This window comes from Mauremys mutica, chromosome 5 (genome assembly GCF_020497125.1).
Source record: "Mauremys mutica isolate MM-2020 ecotype Southern chromosome 5, ASM2049712v1, whole genome shotgun sequence".
In the NCBI taxonomy this organism is placed as follows: domain Eukaryota; kingdom Metazoa; phylum Chordata; order Testudines; family Geoemydidae; genus Mauremys; species Mauremys mutica.
In genome coordinates, this window is record NC_059076.1 from 21,476,417 (window position 1) to 21,501,338 (window position 24,922).

Genomic DNA, 24,922 nt, shown 5'->3' on the forward strand with positions numbered 1-24,922 from the left:
AATCAGAGACCCAAGGCATGAAGCTGGGATGGGGCCTAGCTGACCACAGTACAAGGTGGCGCAGCCACCAAAACACTAAGCAGACATATTTGCTATCAAGAAAGTAGTTTAGATGGATAGATGCTTGAGAGAGGCTTGAGTAGGAGGCTCTCAAACTGGGGGTCGGGACCCTCAGGGGGTCATGAGGTTATTACATGGAGGGGTCACAAGCTGTCAGACTCCACCCCAAACCCCGCATTGCCTCCAGCATTTATAATGGTGTCAAATATATAATGAAGTGTTTTTAATTTATACTGGGGGGTGGGGAGGGGGGTGTCAGAGGCTTGCTATGTGAAAGGGATCACCAGTACAAAAGTTTGAGAACCACTGGGCTTGAGCAAAAGGTCCATAAAGAAGGCCTATTAGCTTCATTAGGAAAAGATTTAAGTTCCATGAGGGCAGAGACTCCCTAATGGGGGGAGGGAAGAAGGGATGAATGCATTCACCATCCCTTAAGGAACCTGGAGACTGTAGGGTTTGTCCTTAATACAGAAGAGGCAGATGACAAAAGCCCACAGGTAAGGTTAAGAAAGGCAATTTTGACAGAGGGTTAGATGATGGGGAGGAAAAGTGGGGAGAAGACACAGAAAATTACAATAGGATCATAGGAACAACAAGAGGGAAATCAGTGGGAGAATCTGCTCATTGTATAGATATCTATACACAAATGCAAGTACAGGTATTAGTACATACGCTAAATTACTCAACTGGCATCAGAGGCTTGGGGGATAAATCTCATAACTGGAATACGGCTATTGAGGGGTATAGATTGTTCAAGAAGAACAAGCAGGGGAAAAGGGAGGAGGTATTGCATTACACATCAGAACATATACACTTGTTGTGAGGTGCAGGAGGTTAGAGGCAGACCAGTGGAATTCTCTGGGTAAAAATAAAGGGGGTGGGGAAAGGAACTAGGGATCAAATTAGGAAGGGGAGGTGGATTAGGCATTTCAAGAACAGAAATATCCAAAACACACCTGCTAGTAATGGGAGACTAACTACTCAGACATTTATTGAAAAAAATACTGCAAACCACAAAATTTCCAGTAAGTTTTTTGCAATCTATTGGGGAAAACTTTTTTGTTTCAGAAAGTAGAGGCAGTAACCGGGGAAACAGCCATTTTAGACTTGGATTGTGACCTACAAGGAGGAATTGGTTGCAAATCTGAAGGTGGAAGGCAACTTGGGTGAAAGTGATGATGAAATGACAGATTTCACAATTCTAAGAAATGGAAGAAGTGAGCACAGCAGAATAAGGACAATGGATGTCAAAAAAGCAGGCTAAAAAACTCTGAACTTCACTTTTCTGATGGTTAGAAACCTTTGTCTAATTACAAGCCTAAACTTATTGATGGCCAGTTTATACCCACTTGCTCTTTTGCGGGAAAGCAAGCATTAAGCTGGCTAGTAGTGTCAACAAGTGGACCCCATTCCACTAAGATGGCAGCAGTTATGGGGATTTAAACTGCAAGGAGTCCAAGTTAACTGATGCTGGAACATCTAGCTCCAGAGGAGTGTGCAGAAGAGGTGACAGTGGCGCTCAACAATCTTCAAGCGACTCATGGGTCACAGTACAAAAAAAGAGAAACTATCTTGGCAATAGTGCCAAGCATGGAACAGGTACTGAGGCTGACCCCTCCTGAGTTAGTGACAAGGCTATTGAGGTCTTGGTAGAAGGCACTGATCTTGTCTTCAGTGCCACTTTAGATGTATTCAATGCCAAATGAGGGATCTGCTCCCAGTAGAGCAGAGGAAATTATAACCTTGAATCTATGGTAGAACGTGTCATTAAGGCTGACATTAAGACACAGTGCATCTTGAGTCCAACATCTTGGCTCCAATGTCAGAGGATCTCAGCACAGAGGCTGGTCTTGGTAGCCTTCATGGGCCCATCAAGATATCAGGCTGTAGGGCAGTGAGAAGCCAGATGAGCTTGGAACCTCACGTCTCCCACATCTGGTGCATGAAATGAATGTGCAACAGACCATACTCTGGCTTTACCAAATGGGTTTCACCCAGGCACAGGAGGCACCAAAAGTGGGTAAAAATCTTAAAGCCCCTTCAGGGATTAGGGCCCAACACAGTCACAACAAAGGCTAAGGAAAGGGTCATCTACACTGAACTAACCTATACCACACTAAAAGCTAGTAAAGAAAGATTGAGGGTAGGTTAAGTGAAGATTTAGTGTGAGGACACAAAAGCAAGTTCCATTTGCTCTCTGTGGTGACAGATAATCGAAGGCAATTGGGAGGTTGCACTCCCTATAAAATACGGCGAGCTCTCTTGTGAATCTTCCAGTGAGCACAGCTTTTCAAGGCGTTTCACAGTTCAACACCAGCAGTGGCATATAACAGAAGAGGGAATGTACAGAAGCCGTCAAAATGAAGGACAGTCACTGAAAAAAACCTGCATATCCCATGTGCATACCAGCAACACATATGGTCAACTGTTGCCATGAGTACTAAATGTCAGAAACTCAAGATCAAGCCAAAAAACAGGTTTCTATGAGATCAGGGGAGTGAGCACAAGTATGGATATATTTTTGATTCCAGCTTCCAAGAGATTAAACACTAAACATGATTTAAAATACCTGTGTAGGGCACTTTAAGTCATCTGATATCCCTTCTCACTGTACAAATTTAAAACAGAAGTCAGATAACACTTTATATACAAAGCTCAGTACTTACTGCTATAGTCACCATATCCATAGTAGTTGTTGTAACCAGTGTAGTCATATCCTCCATAGCCACCGTACCCTGGGCTGTTGTAGCCATAGTTGCCGTATCCCTGATTCCAGTAGTTGCTATATCCCTGGTTCCAGTTTTGACTGGGGCCTGAAGCACAGTAGTACATTGCCAAAAAATCAGAATACTGAAAGAATATAGATAACTTTTTACTAATTTTAGAAAGGTAAGTACAAACTTACCACCACCTCTTCCACGGGCTCTCCCAACAAATCCTCCTCTACTTCCCCATTGCTGTTGCTGCTGATACTGTTCCTTTGACATGGCTACTTTTATTTCACACTAGAAGACCAAAAGTTAAAATCAAACCTAGTTGGGAAAAAAGCAGTCTTTAAAGTAATTTATAGCCAATTGATTGTAAGTCAGTACTTTAGTTAAGAGATGAACGTAGAATACAAAAATAGTCACACTGGAGACTTATGAAAAACAAATAACTTCAACCTAAACAGTTACCTACTCTAGTTCATAGTGTGTGAAAATTCAGTGTTTCATCACTTCTGGCATAGACACCAATTCTTAAAGGAATTGTTTAGATTAAATTGTATTTCCATCCTTCAGTTTTTCCTCTGATTTACAGATTGTATAGCCTTAGAAAGTTTGGACCAGATTTGAATTATGAAAGCATCAGTAGTTTTACTCAGTTACATTCGGAAAGCTCAACTCAGCTGTCAGTATATAAACAATCATGCAAAACTTAAGCTTTAATCTTTACATTATTTTTGCTATTGGCCATACTTACACAAGTGATGCAATTTCTGAACTATATAGTCCAGGATCTGCTAGTAAGCATGTTTCCATTTTGCTTTAGTACCAGTTTAAGACAATTTTCACTGGCTTATACTCCACTTAAGTATTTTACTAACAAGAAAGCATTTCCAAGTGGTTGAACAGTTAAACCAGGATGCAAGTATGATACTGAGTCAAAGAAACAATCCATTCCAAAATTACAGATAAAGTATATGTGGTAGAAGAGGGCAGAGAAGGCTGTGGAAGGGAGAGATTCCAAGGTTCTTAAAGGAGGCTCTGGTGGGCCCTGAAGGAGATGAGGGATAAGTCTCACCCCGGGGGGGGGGAGGGCAGGAGAAGAGAAGGGAGAGAGGGGAGGAGAGGTTGGTGCACTGAGCCCTACCAGTGGGAATTCAGGGCTTTGGGGATAAGTGAGTGTGCTGAATGAAAAGACCACAAACTTGCTGGAAGCAAGACTGGCATAGGGCCCAGAGCCTCTGTTCCAGAGGAAGACATGAACAATGGTTCCCAACATGCATCAAAAAAAAATCTAGGCACACTTGGTGCTTATATAATACAAACACTGATGAGCTAAATACTTTGTATAGCTAGACCATACATGTCCAGGATACTATCACAAATAAAATGGAGGCAGCTCTTAATGTATTCCACACACAGGAAATTATGTGCTCTGTTACAACAAGCAATTTAAAATTCCTCTAGTAAGACTAACATACTTTACTAAGACCGACGTTGTGGTATTTTTTTTCCATTATTTTCTTCACTGGTTCCTCATCCTTGAAAGTAATAAAGCAGAATCCACGCCTTTTGTTGGTTTTGTTGTCCATGGGAAGCTCTATAGATTCCACCTGGTGAAAACAAGTTAGCATATTTCAATGTCATTCTTACCAAACAACCCTCCATACTTGGTTTAAAATCAGATAATCACAAAGTTACATCTGCATAGCTCTTATTAGTTAACTGAACTTATTTAACCGATATATGCAGGTACCAAGTTTCCATGCACAGGCATTTTGCTCCCACCATACACGGAAAGTGAAAGTAATATATACCTATATATTTCAAGTTCACATTCAAAGTTAAGTTACATGTTTAAAGAGTCTTCAATAATTACATCCGCATGATTTGTTTCACAGTATTTTTCAGTCAAGTATTTCTAATTTCCAGGAGATGTTGTTCCAGTTTCATGGCACCTATATTACCAATCCTGGCACTACAACCATGTTACAAGAACAATTTTAGATCTTGAGTTTAAGAACTTGACTGCAAATATACCAATGTAAGTAAGGAAGTGTCCAACATATCTCCTTACCCAAGTTACAAAGTAGGTTCCAATTTAACACAGACCAGTTAAAGTCCACAGTACATTACAAAGTGGAACTACATTTGTAATCAGGGTAGAGCACAACTAGTTGGTGACCAGGTTTCTTGACTGTTGTGTTGACGTGGGCTGAAAGGTTCATGTTAGCAGGATTCGCCAGGTCAGTGGGGAATAGGCAGCCATTTAAGCCAGCTTTATAGAATTTATGGAGGTTCACCAGCACAAGCACAAAAGATACTTTTGCCTACATTTACTATGAAGATAAAGTTAGAAAATAAAGCAGAAGTATTTTACTCCCCTTTCAAAAAAAAGGTCTTAGCCCACTGGGTGAACAACATTTTCAAGGCAAATCTGAACTGCTTTAGAAAGCAAGATTAGATTCCCACTTAGTCTAAAAAGTTTCAAACACTCTGTAGTTAGGTCTAGAGTATACACTGGCCAGGCAAGTGATGTTAAGCCTCAACATTTTAGAAACATGCTTTAAAGCAGTACCACTGTCAAAATTAGAATGTTTCAACGTCAGAAGCTACTCAACATGAAAATGGATTAAATAGCTTGTCACATACCTCACCAAAACCTCCAAAATACTCCCTTATTTTCTCCTCAGGCGTATCTGGAGATAGTCCACCAACAAAAATCTTTTTAACAGGTTCTTTTGTTTTCATGGCTTTAGCTCTTTTTGGATCAATCACTTTTCCATTCAGTTTATGTTCTTTTTGGTCCATGACCTACAAAATTTGAAGTTAACATTTTGACTTTTCAAACTAACTAAATACTTTACTGCAGTTTTTGGTGAAGTGTAATGCTAAAGACACAGCATTAACTAAAGATGGGCATAAACTGAGCACTTTTACAAGTGCATAACCAAGTAACAGGTCTGCAATATTGGCCAATATACAATGACTATGTGTTTCCTCCCCAAACTCTTAATCTAAGCACTTATCACTTCGGAGCCGAGTGCCATAAAAGAAAGTTAAGGACACAGTATTCAAAGAAGGCACCCTAAAAGGAAGTTTGAAAAAGATCAAACCACTTTCTTCTACCTTTACAGTTTGCGAACTGCCATCTGGATCTGTTTAGACCATGTAAGTGCCAATATTCTTGCTGAGCACACAGTTCCACATTACTGGATATCCAAGGCCCTTTGTTTTTTATATTGTTAAAAATTTCCCAGAACTCGATCAGTTTTATTACAAAAAATAAAAATGGGTGAAAATTGGTGCAAAAAGTTGACTTCCATTTCCTGGGTAAATTTGAGGGTAAACATTGTGGGACCAGGCAGGCAACAAATAGAGAAAAGTAAGAGTACTGAAAGAGTGCAAAAACAGTATAAAACTGTGGTTTATTTGAGGAACAGTGCATTAATAGTACATACGCATGTGCGTATATTTTTCACAACATTAAATTACATTGCTTTAACAGAGCCTCGCATTTAGACTTAGACTAATTTATTATCATCTACGGTGTTGTTGTAGCCACGTTAGTCCCAAGATATTAAGAGAGAAGTGCCAATAGACAGAGAAGCTCAAAAACTTGACTTTCAGCAACAGAAGTTGGCCAAATAAAAGATGTTACCTCACTCACCTTGTCTTTTTAATTTATTAACAAACATCTACCTAACAATGTATTGGAGTTTCTTAACAGTTGTATCTTCAGGTACTTGAATGATCCAATATTCAGGCGAAAATTAGTACACCTCTACCCCGATATAACATGAATTCGGATACAACACGGTAAAGCAGCGCTCCGGGGGGGTGGGGCTGCGCGCTCCGGCGGATCAAAGCAAGTTCCACATAACTCAGTAAGATTTTTTGGCTCCCGAGGACAGTGTTATATCAAGGTAGAGGTGTATAAACCAAATAGCTTTTGTAAAATCCAGGAATTTTTTGATAAAAACCAGAAATGAAGGGCCCTATGGATATCTAAGGTTTTTTCGACAGCATTTAATACTGTAATGTCTGAGGTCTTATCTACACTACAAAATGTCAACCTAACTTACGTTGGCATACAGCAACTGCTGTTTTTTAATCGCTTGTGCGCGCGCACACCTGGCTCCTTGTGTCAGCAGTGTGTCCCCTCACCAGGAGCGTTGTAACAATTCTATTGTCAGCGCAGGGCATTGTGGGATGGCTCCTGAAAGCCAGTAACAGTTGAGGTAAGCAATGCAGTGTCTACACTGACACTGCATCAACTTAATTACAACGACTATGACTCTACACTGCTCGGGGAGGTGGTGTTACTAAATCGGCGTTGAGAGGCACTTAGGTCAGTGGGCACCAAATGTAAGTGAAGACACTTCCATAGCTAGGTCGATGTAAAGCAGATTACATCTACCTACCACTGTAGTGTGCACAAGGACTAAGGCCTGACATGCTGAGAGCGATTTCCTTGCCATGAAGGACATGAGACCATACTTCAAGAAATGCTGTTCACTGCCAATGAGTTGGACAGGTCAGCTAGATGGTTGAAGTAAAATCATTAAAAAAAAGCAGTCTCTGGAAAAATATTGCTTCTCAAAGCTGTATCTTTTTAATAGATCATGTAGACAAGATGCACACACAAGCCTTATTACTGAGTTTCTTTACTGTTCATTTAAAGGTTAAATGAATTAATTAGATTAGAGAATAACACTACCTTATCTACACTCTCAGACTCTTTAAAAAGTACAAAGCCAAAACCCCTTGATCGCCCTGTGATAGGATCTAACTTCAGAGTGCAGTCTACGACTTCACCAAATTTGGAAAAGTAGTCCTTCAGATCTTTCTTTGTAGTGTCCCAGCTAAGGCCTCCAATGAACATTTTCCTGTAAAGACAAGATTATTAATTTGTTAGTATCTGTTCTAAAATTTGATATACAGGATTCCCCCCCCCCCATAAGAGCTCATTTTTCAAATTAGGGAACTTTGGTATGATATCAGCAATACCCCTTTATACATCTGATCATCCTTCTACATTTCAGAAAGTGGTCCTGGACAAATTTGCTAAAAGTGCAAATATACCCTGAAAAATCTATGTAAAAGTAACATTTTGAGTTCCATATTTGCGTCTGTCATTTATTTAGTTTACAAATAAGACTTATTAAGCTGCCAGCCCTACAAAACTCAATGTGGGGGCTGAGAAGACAATGAGGATTCTTCCTACTTCAGATCACCACCACTAAAGATCCTTCGAACCACATTCTGTTCTCAATTGCACTCAGCCTCACAGGGGATCAAATGTTGATTACGTTGTCATTATTCCATAGTTACTTTTCAAAATAAATGCACAAAGTAAGTGCAGATTACCCACTGAGCCGTATATGCCAGTCTGGGCTGGACAGGCACAACTATGTCTGGTTTGCCACTACTTAAGTTCCTAGACAAACACTCTACCAGGTTGGGGACAAATTACTCTACTCACACAGAAGGGAAGTAAGTAGTATTGGGACAGGACTGTAAAGTTACGTGCTCAGACCAAGACCAATACTAAATTTATAAAATTATATACTGATGAGGCCATGTATTTTTTCCAAAATGAGTGCCCAAACAAGTTGTAAATCCATTGTTTTCCCAATCACACTGGTCATGCAACGTAACGTGGGTAGGCTCATCTAAATTTGATTTTCATTTTAATTGTAAACATGGTGGTACACTAGATAGTTTGGAATCAAGTCACTCTCCCAATGCAAAGAGTTGGGAAATAAGGGGTGAAAAGGCCAAACATCTTACCTCTTCAAAAAGGGAACATTTTATTATGTGTGTCAACTTAAATTAACCAAGTGAAATTGTGAATGGAATCTTTCCTAAAGCTATTAGACAAATGTTATTTGTACCCATTCAAGTGAAGAATCATTTTAAAATAATTTTGCTTTATTTTGGCTCCAAAAATCACAAGAGAAAACAAGATCCAGCCAGATCTGCTAAGACATTTCCTACAAGACCCAGTTCTCTTCATTGCCTCAACTAAAATGTACTTCCACAAGTTGGTATTCATTCTAGAAATCCCTAGAACAGGGGCGGGCAAACTACAGCCCGCGGGCCAGATCCAGCCCAACAGGGCTTTGGATTGCAGGTCCTGTGTCACTGCTGGAAGTGGCTGGCATCACATCCCTGCGGCCCTTGGGGAAGGAGGGGCAGAGGGCTCAGTGTGCTGCCCTCGCCTCCAAGCACTCCCCCGCCGCTCCCACTGGCCAGGAACAGGGAACTGCAGCCAATGGGAGCTTCAAGGGAGGTACCTGCAGGGGAGGGTAGCGCACAGAGCCCTCTGAACCCCTCCAGTACTCCACACCCCAAGCCCCTCCCCATAGCCCCCGCTGCACTCTGCACCGTCTCCTGAGCCCCAACCCCCTGCTCTGAGCCCCTTCCTGCACACTGTACCCCCTCCCACACCCTGCACTCCCTCCCACACCCCAACCCCCTGCCCCAGCCTTACACTCATGGCCTTGCATGCAATTTCCCCACCCAGATGTGGCCCTCAGGCCAAAAAGTTTGCCCACCCCTGCCCTAGAATGTTCCTCTGCACACCAGATAAATCCAAACTCCTCTATGTTACACATGTGAAGAAAGTCACTTTAAAAAATATATACCAGCACATCTATAGCATGAGTTATGTCACATCACTATATGCCAGACGACCTTTTTAAAATCAAAACTGCTCATACAGATCAGACCATCAAGGCTGTTCCCTTCCAGGTCTTGCCAAGTTAGTCATGGCCTTAGGAATGCATAGACTTTTGACAGATTTATCTAATCCTTATGCAATTGCAGTGGACACAGAGTGGCTTCAGCCTGCAGATGTTACATGCGTAACACCAGCGACTACAACATATTCCCCCTCCTCCAACAACCAAAAAACACATTCTGAATTAATCCCCAGCAGACCCACTCCTCTCCATCCATTCACATATTATTCCAATAGCCTTTGCTCTCTACCGCAGAGTACTAGAAGTCCTTCCCAGGATTAGCGCTTTCAAGACAAATATGATGCGATTAGTTGGGCAACTGAGTGTTGCACCACCACATTAGTGGTGACAGACACTAAGAAGTGCTCTACGCTCCAGAGATGCTTTAAAACACCGATATTCAGACTTCAGTGGCTCAGGAGTCAATTAGCAACTAACATTACCTAAAACAGTCCCAGTAGTGTAAACTCTATTTTCCATTTTTATATATATTATTCTCACTGCAAAATTATTTTATCAACTATAACTGGTTAACAACATAGTAAAAGCATCCTTATTGGTTAATAATCAAATCACCCAGTGTTTTAATATCATGTGCTGCAAAGAGCCTCAGGAGACACATTAAAGAGCCACTTGCAGCTCACAAGCCTCAGTCTGAGTAGCACTGATTTAGGAGGGTACATTTACAGGATAATTTCTTCAAGTTTTCAAGGTTTTTATAACAAAAAGAAAAGGCTTAGGGTTATATATCTATGGCATGTTGGGGAATAAGACTTCCCAACAAACTATTTGGGTAACTTTTTGCTGCGTGAAGCAAGGAAAGAAAAAGACAACACGTTTACAGGACTCAAATGAGCAAATTATAGCAATGCAAACTTACCAAAACCTTCCCTCATATCATTATGCCCATGAAAAAGGTTAAATAACTGGAAAACTTACAGTACAAATCAAACATTCTATGTCTACTTCCATAAAATAAGCATAGCAATACTGTTTAGATTAAGATAGGCCATTAGCGTGGCTAGCATTTTTGGCTCTTAAAAGATGTTGAAGTACTCTAACCTACTGTAATATCTTTAAACTAGGGTTGTCAAGCAGTTAAATTAATTGTGATTAATTTGTTTAACCGCGTGATTAATCATGATTAGTCACACGGTTAAACAATATACCACCATTTATTTTAAATATTTGTGGATGTTTACTACATTTTCAAATATATTAATTTCAATTACAACACAGAATACAAAGTGTACAGTGCTCACTTTATATTTTTTATAAAAAATATTTGCCCTGTAAAAAACAAAAACATTGTATTTTTCAATTCACCTCATACAAGTACTGTAGTGTAATCTCTTTATCATGAAAGTTGAATTTATAAATGTAGAATGATGTACAAAAAACTGCATTCAAAAATAAAACAATGTAAAACTTTAGAGCCTACTAGTCCACTCAAGTCCTACTTCTTGGTCAGTCAATCACTCAGACAAACAAGACTGTTTACAATTTGCAGGAGATAATGCTGCCCACTTCTTGTTTACTATGTCATCTGAAAGTGAGAACACACGTTCGTATGGAACTGTTGTAGCTGGTGTTGCAAGATATTTACGTGCCAGATGCGTTAAAGATTCATATGTCCCTTCATGCTTCAACCACAATTCCAGAGGACATGCTTTCATGCTGATGAGTTCTGCTTGATAATGATCCAAAGCAGTGCGGACTGATGCATGTTCATTTTCATCATCTGAGTCAGATGCCACCAGCAGGTTGATTCTATTTTTTTGGTGGTTTGGGTTCTGCAGTTTCCGCTTCAGAGTGTTGCTTTTTTAAGACTTCTAAAAGCATGCTCCACACCTCGTCCCTCCCAGATTTTGGATGGCACTTCAGATTCTTAAACCTAGGGTCAAGTGCTGTGGCTATTTTTAGAAATCTCACATCGGTACCTTCTTTGCATTTTGTCAAATCCGCTGTGAAAGTGTTCTTAAAACGAATATGTGCTGGGTTATCATCTGAGACTGCTATAACATTAAATATATGCAAAATGCAGGTAAAACAGAGCAGAGAAATACAGTTCTCCTCCCCCAACAAAGTACAGTCACGAATTTAATTGACTTTTTTTTTTTAAATGAGTATCAGCATGGAAGCATGTCCTCTGGAATGGTGGCCGAAACATGAAGGGGCATACAAATATTTAGCATATCTGGCATGTCAATACCTTGCAACGCCGGCTACAAAAGTGCCATGTGAACACCTGTTCTCACTTTCAGGTGATATTGTAAATAAGAAGCAGGCAGCAGTATCTTCTGTCAATGTAAACAAACGTATCTGTCTTAGCAATTGGCAGAATAAGAAGTAGGACTGAGTGGATTTGTAGGCTCTAAAGTTTTACACTGTTTTGTTTTTGAGTGCAGTTATGTAACCAAAAAAAAAATCTGCATTTGTAAGTTACACTTTCAGGATAAAGAGACTGCACTTCAGTACTTGTATGAGGTGAAATGAAAAATACTATTTCTTTGATCATTTTTATAGTACATATTTGTAATCAGAAATAGTAATATAAAGTGAGCACTGTGCACTTTGTATTATGTGTTCTAATTGAAATCAATATTGAAAAGGTACAAAAACATCCAAAAATATTTAATAAATTTCAATTGGTATTCTATTGTTATAAGTGCGATTAATTGCAATTTTTTTAATCGCGTGAGTTAACTGCAATTAATTGACAGCTCTACTTTAAACATTAAAAAGTTGTAAGAAAAGATTGTCTACTTGACAAAATGCACTGTACACCTCTACCCTGATACAATGTGACCCGATATAACACAAATTCGGATATAAAGTGGTAAAACACCGCTCCGGGGTGTGTGTGTGCGCGCGCGCGCGCACTCCGGCGGATGAAAGCAAGTTCGATATAACGCAGTAAGATTTTTCCGCTCCCGAGGACAGCGTTATATCGGGGTAGAGGTGTATGTCTATTGAAGACTGAAGTTAACATGGTATTTACTCTTTCATAAAAGAGTAGCAACTTGGGTTTTTAAATTTCCCACTTTCAAAGGAGTGTTTTACTTTTGGATTCCCTAGAATCTGAGCTTTTGTATTTCTCTCAGTGTTTAAATATTATGTTTGATGAGCAGTGAAAATACCCAGATCTACCTTATTTTTGCCACTGTGAGGATTCCCTTTGGCTACATAGGATATCAGATGAACACTACACATATCTCCCCCCATTATGCTATTTCAAAATTAAAGTTAGCTGTTTGAATTTAAAAGATTTTAACTGTGTACACTCATTTAAAAGTGAATTTCACTTGAGATCCATCTTAAGGACTCAGAACAGTTTAAGTTGGTTATTAAAATGATTTTCTGAAGTGTTGGAATGGATAATTATGCTATGCATTCCATGTTAATTTTGTAATACAAAGTTATTGAATTATTGACAGAGAAATACACAGTATGAAATGCTCTATTTAAAATAGATTAAATATGGGAAGCCTTGGGAAAAATCCACTAATGACATGAGCTTGATGCTGCTGGTACAACCCATCCCAGTCACTAATGTTATTTGGGTAGGCAAGAGCTCACGTCAATCTACCCAGCAAAATCAACCAACTTCCAACTCAAGTGCTAACAGCCATCTATTGTAGGATTTTATACTGCTGCGCATCACTGTAGTATCTAAAAATCTTCCACTTAAAATCAACAGCAACAATAAATTCCCTAGAGGACTTCTTGGGGGCTATGGCTCCTTTCCCTTGGTATAAAAACTCTGTGTTAAAAAGAAAAACAAATTTTGTAAAGATGATTAATTTTCTTTTTTAAAATAGGCATTTAGTGGCAGTACCAGATGTCTGTCTGTGTTGTGTCATAACACACATACCCAGCCCCATCGAGTCCCTTCTCTTCAAAAGTATGTAAAGTCTTTCTGCTTCCTCAATATGCCTCAAAAGCCAGACTAGCTCTATCAGCCAAACTGGGAGAGAAGTACCACCACAACCAGCTTGAGCACCTGAACTGATCTTAACTGTGGTGATTCACAGGTGGTATCTGGTAGGAATACAACTGGAACGGTTCACAGGATTTATCTAAAAAAAGTACATTATTCCCACCAGCCAAAGTCCAGGATATTTTGTATTTGTAAAAATTCTCAGTTACACAACATTGGGTTTTAGAAGTGGCAACGTGCATGTTGAAGTTCCAGAGAATATAAACAGGGGTGGTTTTTTTGGTATTTTTTTAAACACACACATGCTGAGTACCCACACTACCAACTGAAGGTCAATGGGAGCTAAAGGTCTTTAGCATCTCTGGGGGAAATGAGGCCTTTATAAACCCAGATGTTAAAGTTGAGTGGAATTAGACAGCACCACAGAGTTTAAAAGACTTTATGCTAGCTATGGAATGGACTTCTGTATATAACCACCCTGATGTACGGTGGGTATATATAGGTAGCCAGTAATGTATATAGTAGCCTGTGATGCAGTAATGTAAGAATGGAACAATTTCATAAGATTAATAAGGCAGAAAAGCCTTCACTGCCAATGAAAGAGACTGCAGGAATATATTTTATAGGTACAATAAATAAGGTTAAGACTTTGTCATAGTTATTTTTAGTAAAATCCACAGACATGTCACGGACAATAAATAACAATTCACGAAAGCTGTGACCTGTCTGTAACTTTCGCTGTTGTGGCTTCATGGTTTCTCCCACCACCATGGTGGCTGGAAGCTGTGGGGTTCCCCCTCTGGCCACAGTATCTGGAAACTGCAGCCCCCCCCTCTCCCCCCATGGAAGCTGGGAGCTGCAGGGTGACCATATTTCCCAAGGAAAAAACAGAACACCCCCAACCACTCGCCCGACGCATCCCACCTTGCGCACGCACGAGGCTATTGCCTGTTGCTGGAACCCTGCCAGGACCCCGCTGGCTGCCAGCTCCAGAGTCCAATAACCCCTGAGGCTGAAGCAGAGAATGTCATGGAGGTTTCTGGAAATCACAGCTTCCCTGACTTCTATGACCACCATGACATAAATGTAGCCTTAACAATGAACAATGTTAGCAATATGGCCTCTGGAAAAGTGGAATCTCTTCAGAAGGGCATTGCCTAGGCAAATTACTAGAGAAAAATGCAGTATCAAACCAACTCACTAACGCACACAACACAAATTCTCTGGATATGCTGAATAAAGCCAAACTGACAATCTCTGACCAATGAACAAGAAAGACAAACTCCCTAAAAAAAAAAAAAAAAAAAACACCCTCTAAAATACCTTTAGGAAGAATGACAGTATCAATAGTTTCCTCAGTGCAGAGCATTTCCTATGTAATCAGTATGGCCCTACCAAATGCACAGTCCATTTTGGTCAATTTCACGGTCATAAGATTTCAAAAATAATAAATTTCATTATTTCAGCTATTTAAATCTGAAATTTCAGTGTTGTAATTGGAGTGGTCCTGAGCCAAAAAGGAGTTGTGGGGTGGTCACGTTATTGTGGTGGAGAGCGGTGGCTGCTGGCCAGAAGCCCAGCTCTGAAGGCAGTACCACCACCAGCAGCAGCACAGAAGTAAGGATGGCATGGTGTGGTCCTCAGTCAGCAGCCGCCACTATCAGGCAGTGCAGAAGTAAGGGTGGCATGGTATTGCTACCCTTAGTTCTGTGCTGCTGCTGGCAGGGCACCGCCTTCAGAACTGGGCAGCTGGCCAACAGCCGCCGCTCTCCAGCCACCCAGCTCTGAAAGCAGCGCAGAAGTAAGTGTAGCAATACCACTGCAACTCCCTTTTGGGTGAGGACCCCCCCAATCTGAGAAACGCTGGTCTTTCCCATGAAATCTGTATAGTATAGGGTAAAAGCACACAAAAGAGCAGATTTCACGGGCCATGACATGTTTTTCATGGTTGTGAATTTGGTAGGGCCCTAGTAATCAGCTTGTGGTTTGGTGTTACCAATCCTCTGTAGAAACTTGGATCATCACCTCTTCCTACATAGTCACTAATTCCCAGGTAATGCACCCTCACAGTAGTGGTTCAGTGGATAACATGAGGCATGCTCAGAGACCTTGACTACAAATCAAGACTATACTCTGAATTTAGACTTCAGGAGCTTACTTTCAATATGAATTGAAATGAGAAAGCTATAACAAAGATTTTGGGGGCCAGCCAATTCACATGGGTGACAACCACTGCAGCCAGTCACTGTTGAATGTATCATAGAATCATAGAATATTAGAGTTGGAAGGGACCTCAGGAGGTCATCTAGTCCAACCCCCTGCCCAAAGCAGGACCAATCCCCAGACAGATTTTTACCCCAGTTCCCTAAATGGTCCCCTTGAGGTTTGAACTCACAACCCTGAGTTTAGCAGGCCAATGCTCAAACCACTGAGCACTCCCTCCCATAAAGTTTCAGATCACAGAAGCAGCATTTACAGGGCATAGAGGAAGCCACGTCTTTCTAGCTCTAAGAAGAAGGGTTACAATGTCATGAAACCTTTACAGAGAAGAGATCCCAGAAACCATATAAGGATTGGAGACTCAAAGCTGTACAGAAGTGGAAAAAAAGGCAGAAAATATGGAGCAAATAACTGGAAAAAGAGTGGGGGGGGGGGAGACGAGACAGAGCTAATAAGGTGACGGATCTACCTTTAAAGGCTGAGTTTATGACTGTCAATCAGTAGCCAAATAATTCAGAACATACTCAAACTCCAAAACTCTAGGGTAAGAAAAGCATAGTCATTGAGGCACTAAGTTTACAAACCAAGATGTCTAACATATACAGGCAAATAGGTAAGAAGATATAAGTTTTCATAATTACACCACATGACAAAGAGTAAGCAAGCCTTAATCAAAATATTTCAACATACATAGCACCCACTGAAATCTGATGTATATGCTATATTTTTGCCAGGGACTGTTCCTGACCTCTTCTTGGAAGGTGGGTTTTTCTTTTTTAAATATTAATCACTTCTGACTAGTGGAGACTTATAAATTTAAAGATGCTGGAAGGGAAATCAGTTTTTGGTCTCTACTCCCACCTCAACAGCAGGTGTGTCTGTGGCAGGTTTGGTCTCTGCTACTCTAACTTCACCAACCCCAGCTTTTCCCCTTGGATCATTCTCCCATTCGAGTATATCCACAATGCTTGCCTCTGCTTTTGCTCTGATCTTGCTCAAGCAGTAATGTGAAGAGGACATGCTACTTGAGAGATTCAGTTCTGTACCCAAGGTTTTGAGTATCAGCAAAACTGATGACTCTTGTTAAAGGAACAGTCATCTTGAGGAAAAAAATCTCAGGAAGTCTTTAAACCTACTAGTTATTTGGAATGCTTAATTTATGTAAAAAAGTTAGAGAACACATATTTTTTGATTAAATAACTTGGTGCATCTGACAGTACTTGTTTATGGACAATTTCTCCTCTGTGTATCCCTGCTGGAAAAAAGGCAGCTGTGTAAATGGGGGAGCAGAAGAGCCCTTCTGAAGTTCTATTTTTATTTACTATTTAAAGGAAGTTCTATCAGGAAGTGAAATTTTGAGAATGTAGTGAATTTCAAAATTTGAAGTTTACAAGCTCCCTTTAATTGTGCCTACAGACTTGGTAAAACAATACTTCATCAGTTTACAACCAGATGACATTTGGAAGGTTACTGTCACAACTGCAAGAGTTTAAAACTAAGGCCAGATCTATACTACAAACTTTTGCAAGAATAGCTATGGTGGTGAGAAATTTGATTTGCGAGTGACACACATAACAATACTGGCAAAAACCCTTAATATACACACGGTTACACTGGCAAAACTGAACTTTTGGACCTATAACTAATTTTGCTCAGGGGAAGTAAGGGACTGGAATACATTTACCAACAAAGCCTTCCATATGTAGAACTGGCTTAGAGGAAAGCTTAAATTCTGCAGAAACTGTTGGTACTTGGGTCCTCCTCTGTTCTGGGAGACTAGATCAACAACATCCTGAGGCTGAGGGAATTAATGCAACGTTACAGTGCAAGCATTACCTAGTACGTTCTGACACCATTCAGAAAAGTTACTCTTAAAGTCTAGGCTGAAAATCACGACCCTCCACAAAACCTCATCCACAACCTAGTCCCAACCCTCAACTGAGCATGCATTAGACAGCAAGGACATGGCAGAAATGACAGTTGTGAACTTTTAAGTTATAAAATTCAAAACTAAGTCAAAGGAAAACAGCAAGATACTGTATGTAAATATTTACTTTGCCAATGCCAAAGTGTTTGAAGTTTGTTTTTGTTTTTAAAGGGGAAAAAATATTTTTTCTGATTTCTCTCCCTGCTCTCAGTCAAGCCATTGTGGAGGCAGGGAGGGAAATCAGGAGGCTTCCAAGCATGTTTGCAGAAGGCGGGAGACAGATCTGCCATAGGGAAGTTATCCTCACCCAACAGGCCTGTCTTCTACTCTACCATTTGACTGGTATGTCACCCCCAGGAGGGGAGGGGCTATTCTTAAGAGTAAGGGTACTTAAGACAAAAGTATCTTGCTGCAGAGTTTGACTGTACTGGAGATCACAAACATATTTAGGACTAAGCTTCAATGAATCCTGGTCTATTGCTTGTGTACAGAAACAGAAAGAAGGGTAACAGAAGGGTGAGTACTCAGTGCCTAATTTAAAAAAGATCAGCATATTTAACATTTCTGGAAGGTATACTTAAACTGTTTACTTTAAAGGTACTTTGGATGCCTTTAATTTCAATTACTAGTTAAAGGTAAACTTTAATGAGATACTTAGCATACCTTATATTATGCTAAATATTACTAATTCAACGCAAGCTTTAAAATTAAATGTTAGTTAAAAATTGGTAGATTTGCTCATCTCACACCAAGCATTAGCAGTTGTCTTCTAAAGATTTAAGGGCTGACTTTACTAAGAATATTTTCACATAAGCAATCTAAGAACCTTTGGTTACAGTACATTCAGTAAGATCTTTGCCTCTTCCAAGAGGATGGCTCTTATAATCCACCACTTTCTACTATTTAAAACAAAAGATTTACTTTCAGTAAACCTCACTTCAATTTACTTGGAAATGAAAAATGTAAATGCATTAGGATGAAAATCAGAAGGACATTATATCCATTTAACAACACTCAGTCAATATTTAGATATTTCTCCATTAATATAAAGGAACACTAATACAGTGCATCTTGTTTGACTAACTGGTAGTTACATACTCATAGAACACAAGCCATTTAAGTAACACAATTTTTTAAGCCTATACATTAGACCCTGCACATACAAAATTTTAGTTTTGCAGGTCATATATCCTATTATATATTTAAGCAATAACCACCGGGAATTTGTCCTGGGGATTAAAAGTTGCCAGTTAGTGGCACAAGCCAGACAGGTGCCCCCCAAAATGCTTTTCAATTTATTGCTATCAGAGCCCTTGAGCATTTAGAAATAAATGTAAAGTTTTACCATTCTTCCCGCTGTGGCGCTGCCGCTTCAGAAAGCCATGGGGAGGAGTTTGAATTGCTAGAGAACAACCAACCAATACAGTAACTGATCAAAATTCAATTTTCAGCATTTGTTAGGATTACAATTTTAACTTATTTATACTTTTTATAAGCTTTAGTGTAAATCACTGTATCTAGCTATCAAGCACAGATGTTTAAATGTCTAAACAACTTGAAGATGAGCAAGGGCCCAGAGCAGCCATTAAAATGATACCAGCAAAGGGGCCAAAAACATTACAGGGAAAAACAAGCTAAAACAGCAATTGCAGAGTACCCTATCAATAAGCTATAGATGGAAGTTCACAGCTCAAGACTGCATCTCAGTAATAAATTATGCGCATGCCATAGTATCACACTTGGTAATACAACTAAAAATCTTGCACTTCTGTTATGGTTTAGTTTCTTAATGTTTATATCACCTTCCCAAAGACTAATTTTTTGTTCACCAACTAGAATCATTGGCTAAATTTTTCCAACATCAATGTCTATCTACAGTTAGGTACCTAAACAGAAGCAGCCTGATTTTCCAGAAGTACTGAGTAGATGCTCTCCAACAAGAGCAGCAACGGGCTCCCCGTTCTGAAATATAGGCCACTGATTTACAAGCCTAAATATGGATTAAAGATTTGTCTTGATTAGGAAGAGTTATGGTTACTTAATAAGTGTTACCTAACCACAACCAAATCTCAACCACTCAATCCACACAGACCCTAAATCTAGATTTAACTATAGGTTTGAACACTCTTAACTTAAGTGTTCTGAACAGTACAAATTTTGGAGTGCAATTCTATTCTGAAAAATAGCTAATGGCATTGTAAGGTTCCATATTACAAGCCCCGTAAAATCAATTAAAAACAAAATAAAAACTAAGTTCTTTTTGGCTTATGTACCATCACCAACAATAAAGATGGTGCAATTAGAATTTAGCAAATACTCCTGTTGAGACACAAGGAGAAATATAATCCATTTAACTTTTGCTGGGTTGCCGCTGTATGGCTTACAAGTGAAAAAAGCAGTAAATTCTTATTTCAGGCAGCAATGAAAAACAGATGTAACTGAAGGACAGACAACAGATTGGCTAAGTTAAGATGCCACTTCTGTTTCCTAAAAACTGAGAATAAAAGCCTAAAAACAAAAGCAAAAATACTCCAGGCAGAGTTTTTATCCTGAGAAGAGTCAGAATCCATGAAGTCCACTAAAGACTTTGCAGTTGCTATTAACTTTTTGTAGAAGGAACTACAATGATAAGCAGAGCATAAAACGCTAAAATAGGGATTCAATGTATACTTCACACTAGATACTATAATTACCTCCTTTAAAGCTAAAGGCAGCAATAAATGTGAAAATACCACATTTTGAGCTGGGTGAGATAGGGGAAGGGGGTTTCAGAAAAAGGAGACTGGGAGCTGTTGATGGCTCAAGTGTAGTTTACCTGTCAGAGTATAAACTAACATAAAGGTGTGGGGAAGATGGGTTAGAGCAAGGGTTCTCAAACTGGGGGTCAGGACCCCTCAGGGGGTCACGAGATTATTACATGGGGGGGAGGGTCATGAGCTGTCAGCCTCCATCCTAAACCCTGCTTTGCCTCCAGCATTTATAATAGTGCTAAATACATTAAAAAAGTGTTTTCAATTTATAAGGGGGGGGTCCGCACACAGAGATTTGCTATGTGAAAGGGGTCACCAGTACAAAAGTTTGAGAACCCCTGGGTTAGAGGAATACCAATAGTTCACAACACTAGCTGAGAGAGCACATTAAGTAGGAACTCCTGGATTCCATTCTGCCAGTACCTAACGGTGGGACCCTGAGCAGTCACTTAAACACTGTCAACCTGAGATTAGTCAGTCTTATTACGGTATCATCCACAATTGCAACAAGACTCAGGTACAGCGGCACTGCATTATCTAACCCGGCTCACAGCGGAACTAGCCGGTAACTGATGCAGTCAATGCACAAAGTAAACTGGAAACCAGAAGTATGCCTGATAGCTTTTCAGTGATAGCAAGCTTAGGCGTGATCTGCCAGAGTAAAAAGTCCTCAGACAGAAGGGTGGCTAAGTGCCTTTAGCGGTTGCGGGGCGGGAAAAGCCTGCTGGGCCTACGGGGTTAAGGCTTAGGGGCTCGATCCTGCAACTCGTGGAAGTGAAGTTATGGGGAGCACTCGCCGCAAGGCAACACCTGAGTGAGCGGGAGCTGGGAGCCGTCTGGCTGGTCAGTAGCGCAGTTACTGAACTTCCCTAGGGCGGCCCACAGCGCCCCAGCCCGCCTCGTCTCCCGCTTGCACGCGCACTAAGCCGCCGTCTCCCTGCACCGCTCTGCGAGGGAACCGGCCGAGCAGGGGCGGTGACAATCGCGCGGCATCTCCCGACGCGGCCCGAGGCGCTTTACTGCCGCCGAGCTGCGGGCGGGGACAGGCAGCCCCGCCACAGGCACACGGGGCTCCCGCGCAAACTGCCCGCGGGCCGGGGCTGTCACTGCGGGGCTCGGCAGGAAACCCCACCGCGCGGCCGGGGAACGGGGGAACGGGCCGGGAGCCGCCTCCCCGCCCAGAGCGGCCGTTACTCACCCTTCGTCCTCCTCGTTCTTGCTCGCGTCTATCTTGGCGCCTTCCGACTCCGCGCCGCCGCCGCCACCTCCTCCTCCTCCTCCGCCGCCTCCCCCTTCCGCGCCGCCCGCCCCAGCCATCCCCTCCTGCTGCTCCGCCTGCTCCGCCGAGCCGCCTCCGGCTCCGGCCGCCGAGTCCCCCCCGAACTGCTGCTCCGACATGACGCTGCCGCGCCCGAGGAGCCGCGGCGAGCACGAGACCGGCGCGCGCGGCTGCCCGCTTCCGCCTGCCGGCTAAGACCGCGAGGGCTCGTACGCCGGGCGGCGGACCTAGCTGCTGTGCTTCCTTCTCCCGCTTTAATGGCGCCGCCGCGAACCCCAACGTAAAATGGCGGGCGGAAAGAACGCAGGGAGATCACGTGACCCCGGTCCCTTCTCCAGCCCGCCTTCCTCCCATTGTGTCTACACTGCGTCCGTCCCTGAACCACCGAGAGAGAGGAAGTGAGTGGGTAGAGCGGCTCAAGAGCCAGAGAGACGTCAACAGGCTACTGTACCCCGCCCCCCCCGTAGTGCAGACGGGCGCTAAGCCGCCCTGGGGACGGGGTCCCGTGAAGCAGCGGCGGTAGCGAGCCCTGCGACCGGTGACAACGGAGCTGCGGGGCAGCAGCTGCCCTGGCTCGGCTGAGGCAGCTTGGGCGGCAGCGAGCAGAGGTGGCGGGGGAAGCTTAATTACGCCCCTTCCCTGAGCTACCTGGTCGGGCCGCGCCCAGTGCAGGGCTCCGCTGGGCGGGGTCCAGCAGACCCCCACCAGGCCTGGGCAGCCCTAGGCTGACCGGATAGCAGGCGTGAGAAATCAGGACAGGGCTAGGGTCATAGGAACCTATATAAGAAAAAACTCCAAATATTAGGACCATCCCTATAAAATCGGGACATCTGGTCACCCTACCTGGGCCCCAGACATTGTATAGGCGCTGATTGGCATAGCCCTGGTGTCCTTTATACACACACAAGTAATGACCCCTTAGCCCTGTCCTAAGAGGCAGGCAAAGCCCCCTCCCCCACCACAGCTCAGCATTGGAGGTGGATTGTGCCCCTATGCTCTAGGGCAGGAAATGAAGAATAGCAGCTCTAGGCACCTTTGTTTTGAAAGGTAAATAATGAACTTACCCGTCCAGCCAGTCCTATGGCTAATGGAGTAGAGGTAAAAGGATTGCCTTAGAGAGGAAGAAAAATTCCTACCCCCTTCAAAAGGGAATGTTAGTCCTGGAAAGAGGAAGAGGTCCTTAGGAAAACTGGTAGGAAAAAGGGTAAGTAGGTTTTGAAAAACTATTGCATTCAGTTTCATAAAGTTCTTCCGTTAGCTGAGACACACCACTCATGGCTTAGAACTTGCTTCCCCCCTTCTCCACTGAATTTTTAAAAACATTTTGAAGTTGTTTCTCAAAAAAAAAAAGTGTAAAAAACCAATGCATTGTTAAAAGCCCCTTATTAAAACAAAATCTGTCATCTGTCTTTCATTGGAGAAAGCAGCACTCCAAAAACAGCAGGTGTTGGGCTATAGGAGGTCCTTTGGTTTGGAGGTCCATACTCTTTGGCAGGGGCGGCTCTAGAAAATAGGCTGCCCCAAGCAGCCGTGCGCAGCGCCGCCTCTTCCCCGGTCCCGCGGCGGGTCCCCTCTTCCCGCGGCACCTGTTGAGCTCCCGCAGGCATGCCTGCGGCAGGTCAACCGGAGCCCGGGACCAGCGGACCTGCCACAGGCGTGCCTGCGGGAGCTCAGCCGGAGCCGCGGGAAGAGGGGACCCGCCGCAGTCATGCCTGCGGCAGGTCCGCTCCTCCCGGGCTCCGGTTGACCTGCCGCAGGCACGCCTGCGGGAGCTCAGCCGGAGCCAAATGCCGCCCCCAGGGAAAGGGCCGCCCCACGCGCCTGCTTGGCGCGCTGGGGTCTAGAGCCGGCCCTGCTCTTTGGACCAAGAAATGTCATCTGGAGATGAAGTGTTAAAGATTGGGTGAAATCTTGGGTCCACAAACCAATAGCTTAGCTCTCATGATAAATTTCCTATTACTTGAATGGAGAGAGAGGATGAAATGCTATATTCAATTGAATGTGGACTATTGCTACTAGGTGTAGCATCTGCAAGAAACCAGGTAGGTGTTGCAAATAATCTACACCTGCTGGGGTGGAGTTATCTTTTCTAAAGTCTGGACCACAGGGTAACAGTCTTTCTTTACCTTCAATTTATGTCTCCTGTGACCCTTCCGTAGCTTTTTTTTTTCAGTGACTAAGAGGTTGCCTACTGTAGGCAGTCCTTATGAATAGTCATATCCTGTTTAAAAATTCATTGTGTAATTTTTTATACCTGTCATTTCCCTCCCTCTCCCCTGTGCACCTAAACCAGTTCATTTTTGTATATAATGATTTCATACTAGCACATAATCAGAGAAGCACAAGAAAAATTTTTATCCTAGAAAATCTCTACATAAGATGAGAGACATTTTAAAATCAAATTTGGTTCCACTAACTTCTGCTATTTCCCTTCAGTTAAAGTGTAAATACTTAATAGAAAGTCTTAGCTGTTTACCAATTATACATTAGCAGAGATGCTGACTGCAATCCTTAAAAATAAATAAATAGAGGATAATTAGTTGCCTTGATTTTTCAGCATTTGTCAAAAACTTTAGCCATCAGCATAGGTCAAGTGATTCAATGTCATTGTTTAACTCCATAGAATCATAGACTAAGGTCAGAAGGGACCATTATGATCATCTAGTCTGAGCTCGTGCACAATGCAGGCAACAGAATCTCACCCACCCATCCTGTATCAAACCTGTGTCTGAGCCATTGAAGTCCTCAAAATCATGGTTTAAAGACTTCAGGGTGCAGAGAATCTTCCAGCAAGTGACTGTGCCCCATACTGCAGAGGAAGGAGAAAAAACCCCAGGGCTTCTGCCAATCTGCCCTGGAGGAAAATTCCTTCCCAACCCCAAATATGGCGATCAGCTAAACCCTGAGCAAGACTCACCAGCCACACACCCAGGAAAGAATTCTCTGTAGTAACTCAGATCCCACCCCATCTAACATCCCATCACAAGCCACTGGGCATATTTTCCACTAGACTAATTAATTGCCAAAATTAGGCTGTCCCATTATACCATCCCCTTCATAAACATATCAAGCTCAGTCTTGAAGCCAGATATGTCTTTTGCCCCCACTACTCCCCTTGGAAGGCTGGTCCAGAACTTCACTCCTCTGATGGTTAGAAACCTTCATCTAATTTCAAGTCTAAACTTCCTGATGGCCAGTTTATATCCATTTGTTCTTGTGTCCACCTTGGTACTGAGCTTAAATAATTCCTCTCCCTCCCTGGTATTTATTCCTCTGATATATTTATAGAGAGCAA

General features: G+C 42.2%; 1 protein-coding gene across 3 annotated transcripts in view; it reads right to left on the minus strand.

The window, feature by feature from the left end:
* HNRNPD (heterogeneous nuclear ribonucleoprotein D) overlaps positions 1-21,921 on the minus strand; it is a 26,761-nt gene extending 4,840 nt beyond the window's left edge. For 2 of the 3 annotated variants that reach the window (XM_045018879.1, XR_006579771.1), the window contains exons 1-7: positions 21,547-21,921; positions 18,944-19,000; positions 7,486-7,654; positions 5,418-5,579; positions 4,247-4,378; positions 2,966-3,065; positions 2,727-2,873 (exon numbers count right to left, since the gene is read on the minus strand). In XM_045018879.1, coding sequence (XP_044874814.1) covers positions 2,727-2,873; positions 2,966-3,065; positions 4,247-4,378; positions 5,418-5,579; positions 7,486-7,654; positions 18,944-19,000; positions 21,547-21,746 — 967 coding nt within the window. In that variant the 5' untranslated portion in view covers positions 21,747-21,921. The remainder of the gene's footprint in view (positions 1-2,726; positions 2,874-2,965; positions 3,066-4,246; positions 4,379-5,417; positions 5,580-7,485; positions 7,655-18,943; positions 19,001-21,546) is intronic. The other variant, XM_045018881.1, reaches the window with a different exon arrangement.
* Between the last annotated feature and the right edge of the window lie 3,001 nt (positions 21,922-24,922).